The sequence below is a fragment of the Manis pentadactyla genome, chromosome 3 (assembly GCF_030020395.1).
Source record: "Manis pentadactyla isolate mManPen7 chromosome 3, mManPen7.hap1, whole genome shotgun sequence".
In the NCBI taxonomy this organism is placed as follows: Eukaryota; Metazoa; Chordata; class Mammalia; order Pholidota; family Manidae; genus Manis; species Manis pentadactyla.
The window spans coordinates 129304226-129316746 of NC_080021.1; the positions used below are offsets into that span (position 1 = coordinate 129304226).

Here is a 12521-nt window from a genome sequence, read left to right on the forward strand (position 1 = left end):
GGATCTCCAGGAATGAAACAATATTAAGAGAACTGTGTGACCAATCCAAAAGGAACAATATCTGTATTATAGGGGTACCAGAAGAAGAAGAGAGAGAAAAAGGGATAGAAAGTGTCTTTGAAGAAATAATTGCTGAAAATTTCCCCAAACTGGGGGAGGAAATAATCAAACAGACCACAGAAATATACAGAACTCACAACAGAAAGGACACAAGGAAGACAACACCAAGACACATAATAATGAAAATGGCAAAGATCAAAGACAAGGAAAGAGTTTTAAAGGCAGCTAGAGAGAAAAAGGTCACCTATAAAGGGAAACCCATCAGGCTATCATCAGACTTCTCAACAGAAACCTTACAGGCCAGAAGAGAATGGCATGATATATTTAATGCAGTGAAACAGAAGGGCCTTGAACCAAGGATACTGTATCCAGCATGATTATCATTTAAATATGAAGGAGGGATTAAACAATTCCCAGACAAGCAAAAGTTGAGGGAATTTGCCTCCTACAATCCACCTCTACAGGGTATTTTAGAGGGATTGTTCTAGACGGGAGCACTCCTAAGACCAAACAGAAGTCACCAGAGAAAATAAAATCACAGTAAAGAAAGCAGACCAACCAAATACTAACTAAAAGCAAAAAATGAAATCAACTACCCACTAACAGCAGTTAAAGGAAACACGAAAGAGCACAGAATAAAAAAACCAACATATAAAGAATGGAGGAGGAAGAATAAGAAGGGAGAGAAGAAAAGAATCTCCAGACCGTGTATATAACAGCTCACTAAGCGAGCTAAGTTAGGCAGTAAGATGCTGAAGAAGCTAACCTTGAACCTTTGGTAACCACAAATCTAAAGCCTGCAATAGCAATAATACATATCTTTCAATAGTCACCCTAAATGTAAATGGACTGAATGCACCAATCAAAAGACACAGAGTAACAGAATGGATAAAAAAAGCAAGACCCATCTATATGCTGCTTACAAGAAACTCTCCTCAAACCCAAAGACATGCACAGACTAAAAGTCAAGGGATGGAAAAACATATTTCAGGAAACAACACAGAGAAGAAAGCAGGGGTTGCAGTACTAGTATCAGAAAAAATAGACTTCAAAACAAAGAAAGTAACAAGAGATAAAGAAGGACATTACATAATGATAAAGGGCTCAGTCCAACAAGAGGATATAACCATTCTAAATATATATGCACCCAACACAGGAGCACCAGCATATGTGGAACAAATACTAACAGAACTAAAGGGGGAAGTAGAATGCAATGCATTCATTTTAGGAGACTTCAACACGCCACTCACCCCAAAGAATAGATCCACTGGGCAGAAAATAAGTAAGGACACAGAGGCACTGAACAACACACTAGAACAGATGGACCTACTAGACATCTATAGAACTCTACATCCAAAAGCAACAGGATATACATTCTTCTCAAGTACACATGGAACATTCTCCAGAATAGACCACAGAAAGAGCCTCAGCAAATTCCAAAATACTGAAATTCTACCAACCAACTTTTCAGACCACAAAGGTATAAAACTACAAATAAAGTCTACAAAGAAAACAAAAAGGCTCACAAACACATGGAGGCTTAACAACATGCTCCTAAATAATCAATGGATCAATGAACAAATTAAAATAGAGATCAAGGAATATATGGAAACAAATGACGACAACAACACAAAGCCCCAACTTCTGTGGGATGCAGCGAAAGCAGTCGCAAGAGGAAAGTATATAGCAATCCAGGCACACTTAAAGAAGGAAGAACAATCCCAAATGAATAGTCTATCATCACAATTATCGAAACTGGAAGAAGAAGAACAAATGAGGCCTAAAATCAGCAGAAGGAGGGACATAATAAAGATCAGAGAAGAAATAAACAAATTGAGAAGAATAAAACAATAGAAAAAATCAATGAAACCAAGAGCTGGTTCTTTGAGAAAATAAACAAAATAGATAAGCCTCTAGCCAAACTTATTAAGAGAAAAAGAGAATCAACACACATCAACAGAATTAGAAATGAGAATGGAAAAATCACGACAGACCCCACAGAAATACAAAGAATTATTAAAGACTACTATGAAAACCTATATGCTAACAAGCTGGAAAACCTAGGAGAAATGGATAACTTCCTAGAAAAATACAACCTTCCAAGACTGACCAAGGAAGAAACAAAAAAGTTAAACAAACCAATTACAAGCAAAGAAATTGAAACGGTAATCAAAAAACTACCCAAGAACAAAACCCCTGGGCCAGATGGATTTACTTCGGAATTTTATCAGACATACAGGGAAGACATAATACCCATTCTACTTAATGTTTTCCAAAAAATAGAAGAGGAGGGAATACTCCCAAACTCATTCTATGAAGCCAACATCACCCTAATACCAAAACCAGGCAAAGACCCCACCAAAAAAGAAAAAATACAGACCAATATCCCTGATGAACGTAGATGCAAAAATACTCAATAAAATATTAGCAAACCTAATTCAAAAATATATCAACAGGATCATACACCATGACCAAGTGGGATTCATCCCAGGGATGCAAGGATGGTTCAACATTCGAAAATCCATCAACATCATCCACCACTTCAACAAAAAGAAGGACAAAAACCACATGATCATCTCCATAGATGCTGAAAAAGCATTTGACAAAATTCAACATCCATTCATGATAAAAATTCTGAGCAAAATGGGTATAGAGGGGAAGTACCTCAACATAATAAAGGCCATATATGATAAACCCACAGCCAACATCATACTGAACAGCAAGAAGCTGAAAGCTTTTCCTCTGAGATCGGGAACTAGACAGGGATGCCCACTCTCCCCACTGTTATTCAACATAGTACTGGAGGTCCCAGCCATGGCAATTAGACAAAACAAAGAAATACAAGGAATCCAGATTGGTAAAGAAGAAGTTAAACTGTCACTATTTGCAGATGACATGATATTGTACATAAAAAACCTAAAGACTCCACTCCAAAATTACTAGAACTGATATCGGAATACAGCAAAGTTGCAGGATACAAAATTAACACACAGAAATCTGTGGCTTTCCTATACACTAACAATGAACAAATAGAAAGAGAAATCAGGAAAACAACCTCATTCACAATTGCATTGCATCAAAAAGAATAAAATACCTAGGAATAAACCTAACCAAAGAAGTGAAAGACCTATACCCTGAAAACTACAAGACACTCTTAAGAAAAATTAAAGGGGACACTAACAAATGGAAACTCATTCCATGCTCTTGGCTAGGAAGAATTAATATCGTCAAAATGGCCATCCTGCCCTAAGCAATATACAGATTTGATGCAATCCCTATCAAATTACCAGCAACATTCTTCAACGAACTGGAACAAATAGTTCAAAAATTCATATGGAAACACCAAAGACCCCGAATAGCCAAAGCAATCCTGAGAAAGAAGAATAAAGTGGGGGGAATCTCACTCCCCAACTTCAAGCTCTACTACAAAGCCATAGTAATCAAGACAATTTGGTACTGGCACAAGAACAGAGCCACAGACCAGTGGAACAGATTAGAGACTCCAGACATTAACCCAAACATATATGGTCAATTAATATTTGATAAAGGACCCATGTACATACAATGGGGAAATGACAGTCTCTTCAACAGGTGGTGCTGGCAAAACTGGACAGCTACATGTAAGAGAATGAAACTGGGCTATTGTCTAACCCCATACACAAAAGTAAATTCAAAATGGATCAAAGACCTGAATGTAAGTCATGAAACCACAAAACTCTTAGAAAAAGCATAGGCAAAAATCTCTTAGACATAAACATGAGTGACCTCTTCTTGAACATATCTCCCCAGGCAAGGAAAACAAAAGCAAATATGAACAACTGGGACTATATTAAGCTGAAAAGCTTCTGTACAGCAAAAGACAGCATCAATAGAACAAAAAGGTACCCTACAGTATGGGAGAATATATTTGTAAATGACAGATCTGATAAAGGCTTGACACCCAAAATATATAAAGAGCTCACATGCCTCAACAAACGAAAAACAAATAATCCAATTAAAAAATGGGCAGAGGAACTGAACAGACAGTTCTCCAAAAAAGAAATTCAGATGGCCAACAGACACATGAAAAGATGCTCCACATCACTAATTATGAGAGAAATGCAAATTAAAACCACAATGAGATATCACCTCACACCAGTAAGGATGGCTACCATCCAAAAGACAAACAACAACAAATGTTGGCAGGGTTGTGGAGAAAGGGGAACCCTCCTACACTGCTGCTGGGAATGTAAATTAGTTCAACCATTGTGGAAAGCAGTATAGAGGTTCCTCAAAATGCTCAAAATAGACTTACCATTTGACCCAGGAATTCCACTCCTAGGAATTTACCCTAAGAATGCAGCACTCCAGTTTGAAAAAGACAGATGCACCCCTATGTTTATCACAGCACTATTTACAATAGCCAAGAATTGGAAGCAACCTAAGTGTCCATCAGTAGATGAATGGATAAAGAAGATGTGGTACATATACACAATGGAATATTATTCAGCCATAAGAAGAAAACAAATCCTACCATTTGCAACAACATGGATGGAGCTAGAGGGTATTATGCTCAGTGAAATAAGCCAGGTGGAGAAAGACAAGTATCAGATGATTTCACTCATCTGTGGAGTATAAGAACAAAGGAAAAACTGAAGGAACAAAACATCAACAGAATCACAGAACCCAAGAATGGACTAACAGGTACCAAAGGGAAAGGGACTGGGGAAGATGGGTGAGTAGGGAGGGATAAGTGGGGGGAAGAAGAAAGGGGGTATTATGATTAGCATGCATAATGTGGGGGGTTGGAGAAAGGGGAGGGCTGTGCAACACAGAGAAGACAAGTAGTGATTCTACAACATTTTGCTATGCTGATGGACAGTGACTGTAATGGGGTTTGTAGGGGGGACTTGGTATAGAGGAGAGCCTACTAAACGTAATATTCTTCATGTAATTGTAGATTAATGATAACAAAAAAAAAGAGAGAAATAAAAGGATTACCCCCTGATAGAATAAAACTAACTGCAAATCAATGATTAATGCATGCTTTACATATCCTTAATTTTGATCTTTCAAAGGGTGTCAGATGATCAGCTATGGAAGTAAATTTTTCTGATAATATTCCTTTCTCTTAAAAAAAAAAAAAGCAGTTTCTGTGTGGTGATCTCCAATAGGTTCTTCACAATGGTATAAAGGTCATATCAAAGTGTGGGCAAAGGGTTTGTTTGTGTTTATACAGAGGATCAAAGCCTAATTTGGCTACCCAGAAAACAAATTAAGATACGATATGAAGAAGAACTTCCAACATCAACATCCTCTGGAAGAGTCATTCCAGAAGATGATCATCAAAAAACTTCTACAAAGATCCTGGCGCTGTTGCAATTGTAGCTGTATTCATCCCACCGGTTCCTGGACTTGCCATTGGAATGAAGAAGGAGATATCTAAGCTGGCCTGTGCATACAGTAAAACAACAAATTTGACTGGATCTATACTGTTGGAACTCAACCAAGAATTAGGAGAAGTGCAAGTTGCAGTGCTCCAAATCGTGCGACTATAGACTATCTACTGTTAAAAGAGCATATGGGATGTGAACAGTTCCCAGGAATGGGTTGTTTTAATTTGTCTGATTTTTCTCAAACTATTCAAATTCAGTTAGACAATATCCATCATATCATTGATAAGTTTTCACAAATGCCTAGGGTACCTAACTGGTTTTCTTGGTTTCACTGGATATGGCTGGTAATTGTAGGTCTGCTTTTGTTATGTAGCTGTATTCCTATTATGTTAATGTGTGTACGCAATTTAATTAGCAGTTTAAAACCTATACATGCTTATGTTACTCTACAAGAAGATATGTCAAAGAAATCATCAATCTTCCCATGTTTCCTTCCGTCTGCTACTTCTATAGCTTTTCTTCTTCCTTCCTAATTACAACCCTTTAGTAGAATTCGTGCCTCATATTTAAAATTACCGAGTATCATAATTCTTCTAAGTGGTAAAAATACCTCAAGACGAATGCTGGGCATAGAAGCCACAGGGCATAAATCTGCAAAGAAGTAAAAAGCTAACCTTTTCAAACAATATTGCTTCTCTCTCACTTACCAACTTTACATTTCCCTGTATGGCCCCAGAAGATGACTGGTTAGCCAGAGACAGGTAAGATTCCTCAAGGGAGGAACAACCTAAGACAGGCACAGTCGCAGGGGGGCCATCAGGTGAGAAATTGGGGATCAACAGAGGGGAGGCTTAGAACTTCACCCCCCCTGTTTTGAGAGAAATCTTCTGCATCCGTGGATGTTTTGTTGCCCTTGTCTTGCTTGGATTAATACTTAGTCTATAGGCACAGACCTGATCATCTACATTTGCCCTCTTACAGCACTAAATTATGTTTTCTACCTTTATCTTGCATCTACCTACCACTTCAGCATTTTATTTAAATAATAATAATAATAATAATAATAAGGGAGAAATGTGGGATTCACATATAAATCAAGTATAAAAATCAAATGAATAATCATATCTGACTTGATTGTTTATAGTTCTTGATGCGTGATCAAAACCGAAAGTATCTGTGATATGACTGCCCTTGTACTGTTCACCATGTAAGAACTTATTCACTATGTAAGAACTTGTTCACCATGTAAGAACTTGTTCGTTATGCTTCAGAAGATTGGAGACTGTTGAGAATTAGGCTTGGGGTTGATTAATGATTGTGCATTGAGTCCCCTATACAGAATTTTATTGTTGTTAACAACCATTTGATCAATAAATATGAGAGATGCCCTCTCAAAAAAATAAAAAATAAATTAAAATTAAAATTGTTGAGATTTATTCTGGCAACACATATATACCAATCTACTATCTTTAATAGCCATTATATTAAGCCGATCCACCTATTCTCCTTCCAAGGGCCAGCTGGCCTTGTTTCTTTCTAACACTAATTCTTCTTACCCACAGGCCTGTGGGAGCTTCTCTCATCCAGGAAAAAGTGGGGCCTTCACACCACTTCCAAAACAAATGTATTAAAAGATATTTCCAAGTGGATGAGGAAAAAAATTAAAAGTCTCTCTTAAGAAACTTGAAGACTTCAGAGAAGGGCAGACGCCTTCGTAATAAGTGGAAGTAGATGTAGACACTGCCTTCAGGATTAAGTCACAGAACATGGCGGCCGAGGTTGGGGAAAAAGTGAGAAGTAAATTTAGGAGAAGTACAGTTGTGTTCACAGTGAACCCAGCACCGTGACAGGCTTTCCTTATGAAGGTTCAATCAGGGAAGACTAGTGAGTGCCCACTGAGGCTCCCTTTCTGATGCCTTAGGCTGCGTGGGCCACCCTTGTGTCCGAAGGAAACTCAGTGGTGGATTCTGAATGTTTCTTACAGTTCCTGTTCATATTTACAATTTCCTCTAACATAAATGATTTCATCTTACATAAACAACCGTCAAGCCACTATCATTCCTCTTTCACAGAGCAATCTGCTGAGGCTCAGGCCGGCAAGACCTTGCCCAGGGCCACACAGACGCCTCCGGGTCTCAAAGCTACAGAGGCCAGGGAAGCAGCCCCCATGGAGAGTCTGATCAGACCCGTGGCTGACCTTGGTGACGGGGACAGGGAACTCCAAAACCTGTGGAAGCACACAGACCCAGGAAGGAGCCCGCAGGTATGTCACGTGGCTGCAGAGCAATCACAGCAAGAACGTATTACGATGCTTTGTTGGAATCCTGGCTACTGACTCCATGGTTTCAAGAAAATGCTGTCCTTCACATTCGGAGCATCACCTGTGTGTCAGCCTCCACCTGTCGGTTTCCTGAGCCCGGCCCAGTGCTGGCCAGGGCCCCGGGAAGCCCTGTAGTTAATCATGTCTGTGCAGACACACCTTGGGGCATTGGTTTTCTCCTTTGCAGCTTTTGTAAGAGGCACCAGTTGTAAATCAAACAGTGTCACAAAATTACTCACCGGTCATGGAAAGCAGGAATCTTGGAAGGACACTGCAAGTACTGCTTAAACCGGAGCTCAAAGGCTTGTCCAATGGAGCCAATGACGTCCTGTGCCAGCCCGTCACAGCATTCCAGAATGTGACAAGCTGTGAGAGCAGGGACAAGGCCAGTTAGGGACACGGGGCATCCCCACCTCCTCCACACAAGCCAGTCCTGAGGCGAAACCCCTCAGCAGGGGCGAGGAGGAGGGCAGGAGGCAGGAGTGCCCCCTACAGTGCCCAGCAGCTCCACTGGGCCCTGCAGCTGTGCCCTTTCATAGTAGGAATGCATTTTTTAATAGCCTATTGCCTCCAAAATGAAAGGTTCTCTAGCTGTAAAAAATAACTTACAGGCTGTTACAAGAGAAAAACTTCACTTTGTTAAATGATGTAAAAAAAAAAAAAACTTAAAAATTTTAAAGTTCAAATCAACTGCTCTCAACTTTTTTACAATCTATAAAATACCAATTCAGAATTCAAAAGAGAAACAGGGTTTGGAAGGAAACCTCAAAAGAACAAAGAACCAGATTGGACCAAGAAATGAGTTCCATTAAGACCCATGAGCCTTAAAAAATGGAGAATCCTGGCCTGTTTGATGGACATAGAGTAAGTTGTTTGTTTACTTCCTGCTCGGAGTGAATGTCATCACCAAAGGCGGCAGCTTGAAACAAGAACCACACCTTTAAGATGAATTTAAAGGGATCTCAATTAACCATGGGACCACCCGTATGTTCATCCACTCTCATGGGAGCCTGGATATTCACGCAGGTTCTCAGAAAAGCAGCCTGTGCTAAAGCCTAGATCAGAGTCAGGGGTGTCGGTGGCCAGGCGAGGGCCCCTCAGAGCTTGAAACAGCCTTAACCTCTTTGTGGTGGGCACCCTCCAGCCCATATGACTGCGGCACAATCACAGGACACCTTCAAAGGAAAGAGGGTGGAGCAGGGGAGGGTGTGGGAGAAGATCCCCACCTTCGCAGACACTCACCCACACGTCCACAGGTGGCCCAGACCCGCCATGGGTGGCCGTGACCAGCGACAGGGTCTTGTTACAAGTGGAATTAAGTTCCTCCTGGAGACACTGATAAATGCCTGTGTCACCCTCTGACACACACACCTTTCTCTTTCTCTGGCCAACGATAGGATGTCATTGTATTTCAAGGAGGGGTCTCCAAGGCACAGGTGGGGGGTGCTGGATGTGAGCTGGAGGCGCAGCACAGGGCTGGCTGCCCTGGCAATACAGGGGTAACAAACAGTCCCACATCCTAGGGCTGGTGACAATCGCATTCTTACTCCTTTCTGGGCAGCAATCCCAGTGGTAACCCTGCTTTGATCTCTCCATCCTGAATCTCAACACCAGACCCCCTCCAACCAGGGAAGAAGGAGCAGCAGGCCCTGCACTGATGGGCTCCCGAGCTCTGCACTGGGCCCACACATGGACGTTCACCCGCCCCTCCCGACCAGGAGGCGCTGGCCGGAGCGGCCTTCTGTGACTCGGTAGCAGCAGGAGACAGGATGTCAGGAGCACCAGTGGTGTCTGTCACGCCCACTGAACCCCAGATGCTTTCACTTCTCTAAATCAGAGGGTGTCAGGGTGTTTTCATGCATACCTACAGCAAAGAATGGTTTGCTACCCCAAGCATGTGTCCCAAATACATGTCTACTTAGTTACAAATTATTAACATGTATTCCTGTATGTATATAATATTATGCATATTATAAAAATGTCTTTAAAAAAGATGTAAAAAAGGATAAGACCAACAAAATAAAAGTTTAAGTTGTCTTGGTCCTGAGAGCATCACACAGGAGGTCCTCTGACACACCACCCAGACAGCCCTGCTTCTCAGCTAATGCCTCCTTCAGACAACCACACAGCACCACGGGAAGAATGTGGAGTCTGGTGGCCCTGGGCATCAGTGGGCCTGGGGAGAGGGTCTGGTCAGCTCCAGCGACACCCGGGTCAGCTAGCCTGTCCTCTGTGGGCTGTCTTGAAAATATGTCCAAGATAGGGTGTTGGGGTGGGAGGTTGCAAAACACAAAAAGCAAGATCTCCTTTGTGTAAGAATTTAAAAGGGAGACTATATATGCAGGTATATGGGTAGAGAAATGTTCTGCAAAGCAAACCAGAGAATTTTAATAGGGCGGTGCTGTGGGTGCTGTTGCAAACCCCCAGGGTCAATGGGCGCTAAAGTTGGGGGTGTGGCATGGAGGCAGCTGTCAGAAATCCAGGGTAGCATCCTCATCAACCCACCCGCCAGCCTAGCTGGAGCTCAGCGGGTGAGTCTTTGGTTTCGTAAAGAAGACATGGGTGGTGGGTGGGAGTTGGAGTCAGGGGTCCATGGGGATGGAAAGTACTGGAATGTCTGGATTCTCCACCCAGGCTGTGTCTGAGGTCCTAGCAGCTTTGTAGGGTGTCAGGGGACCGTTTCTGAGCTTGGACATGAGCCTCCAGGGATGTGCAGGGCAACTAGGCTTCTGGGGAGGATTGGCTGGCAGTGGAGCAGGACTGGACAGGAGGAGGCATTTGTCCATATCCGGGTGTAATGGGGCCACTTTCAGATTACACGTGGGAGCTGCACCATGCAGGGTGGGGTGTCTGGATGTAGGTGTGTGCCTGAAGCTCACAGTGTCCCAGGGCATCCTGCCCCAGCCGGTCTGCTGCCCCACTTGGCTGCCTGCACACCTCAGTTACCTCTGACAATATGATATAGCATCTGCTCATTTTGGTGAAGACAATGGGGAACATCTGGTATCCAGGGTCAAGCCGGCTACCTACAAGCAAGAGAATGCAAGACTCAAACATGGCTTACCTCTGCGATTAACAGGGTCCTTAGCTACATAGGCAACATAGTCTGTTGTGTCCTGTCAAAGAAAAATGGAGATATCCACGTTACAGATGACAAGTAAGAGCCAGTGCAGCCAGACAGTGCACAAAGCAGCCCAATCACCAAAGGCTGGCCAAACAGCCACCCAGGAAGGCGGTGTCCCCCAAACCGCATGGGGGTAGGGGTCTTCAGAAATACAGGTTTTGACAGCTTATCCATGCCCCACTTTGAGCAGCCGGGGTGGGAAGACCACCTGTTCTCTGCAGGTTGGGTCACCTGAGAAGCTGTGAGTCTGAACCCCCAGATAATCTAACTGCATGGGTGTGAGACATGGGCATGCGGAACGTTTAAAAGCTCCCAAGTGATGGTAAGGCTGGAGCGGCAGCCACAGGTGCTCCCAGGCCAGCTGACTCGGAACTGCTGCAGGGCTGGGGGAAACACAGGTCGCTGAGCCCCCGCCCTTGGGGTTGTCAATTTGGTGGGTCTGAGGTGAGGCCCCAAAATGTGCATTTCCAACAAGTTCCAGTGGCTGCTGCTGGGCTGGGGGCCACACTTTAAGACTCACAGGTGGATGTTTAAATGGCCCCCCTTGTGTGGATGCGATATGATGACTCTTTTCTTCTTGGACGTAAGTAGTGATTTTAATCCTTTTAAGATATTTCAAAAATATGAGCTCTATATTTTTGAAGAAGTCTCCTGTTACATGAGACTGCATGGCTGACGTCTACCTCCTCATCTCATCAGCACACAGAGGAAACCATGACCTCAGAAGGGGGCTGAGGCACCCAGGGGACTTAAAGCCTCTGAACAGTCAAAGGAACTAATAATTCTCTTAATGTTTGAAAGCAGAAAAGACTTCCCTGCAGTGTTGACATTTTCAACACTCAAAAAAGTGTAAGGGGGGAGGGTAAGTGGTGAAGGTGTGCACCATCACCGCAGTCACTTCCTGACTGCTCCTCAGTGATTGATTAGCCCCTGCCGTTTGCAGCATCTGACAGTTTCTCCATCGTGAGTTCCTTCATTGCTCCCAATGGGCAGAGGAAACAGTCCCTGCTCTCTTGACAGCACTCCAGAAAAGCCCTCCCACAGGAGAGGGAGGGAGTGCATGGGTATGGACGGCATGCCATGGCTACTGAGCCTCTGCTGCAGGTGGGAGGTGCTTTCCACATGCCATTTCCCAGGACGCACACTGCCCTGCTAAGACTAGGGAGGAACCTGGGGCTGGGCAGGTATGTTCTCCAGTGTTTGAGATGTCACCAGAATCTCTTTGTAACTTTGTGTTTTCATTTCCATGGGAACCTTAATATAATACACAATCTCTGAGATCACCTAAATGATGACATGTCATCAGGTTCTACATGCAATTTGGATGCCAAGATTTTCAGTTGGGTTTCCAGCATTACACATGCCAAATTTTAAAAGAATGAGAGAGAAAGGAAAAGCTAGACTGCATGGCTTTGCCCCACCTCAAGCAAATGAGTGTCACATTTGTACACAACGATGGGCGATGAACTGTTTGCTTGAATGGAAGAAATGAGTGGAAGGGTTGAGCCGCCAGCACCGACGGCAGTGAGGGCGGCTGACTGCAAGAGTCTGCACATGGTGGCCAGTTCTGGAGTCACACTGGGAGCAGAAACTTTGTTTCAGCAAAACTTTATCCATCACAGCAAATGAATGTTAGTTTGGA

At 43.0% G+C, this 12521-nt stretch overlaps 1 protein-coding gene across 1 annotated transcript in view; it reads right to left on the reverse strand.

Moving 5' to 3' along the window:
* SHC3 (SHC adaptor protein 3) overlaps positions 1-12521 on the reverse strand; it is a 165064-nt gene that overhangs the window by 64640 nt on the left and 87903 nt on the right. The window contains exons 6-7 of the mRNA XM_036882583.2: positions 10820-10871; positions 7995-8121 (exon numbers count right to left, since the gene is read on the reverse strand). Coding sequence (XP_036738478.2) covers positions 7995-8121; positions 10820-10871 — 179 coding nt within the window. The remainder of the gene's footprint in view (positions 1-7994; positions 8122-10819; positions 10872-12521) is intronic.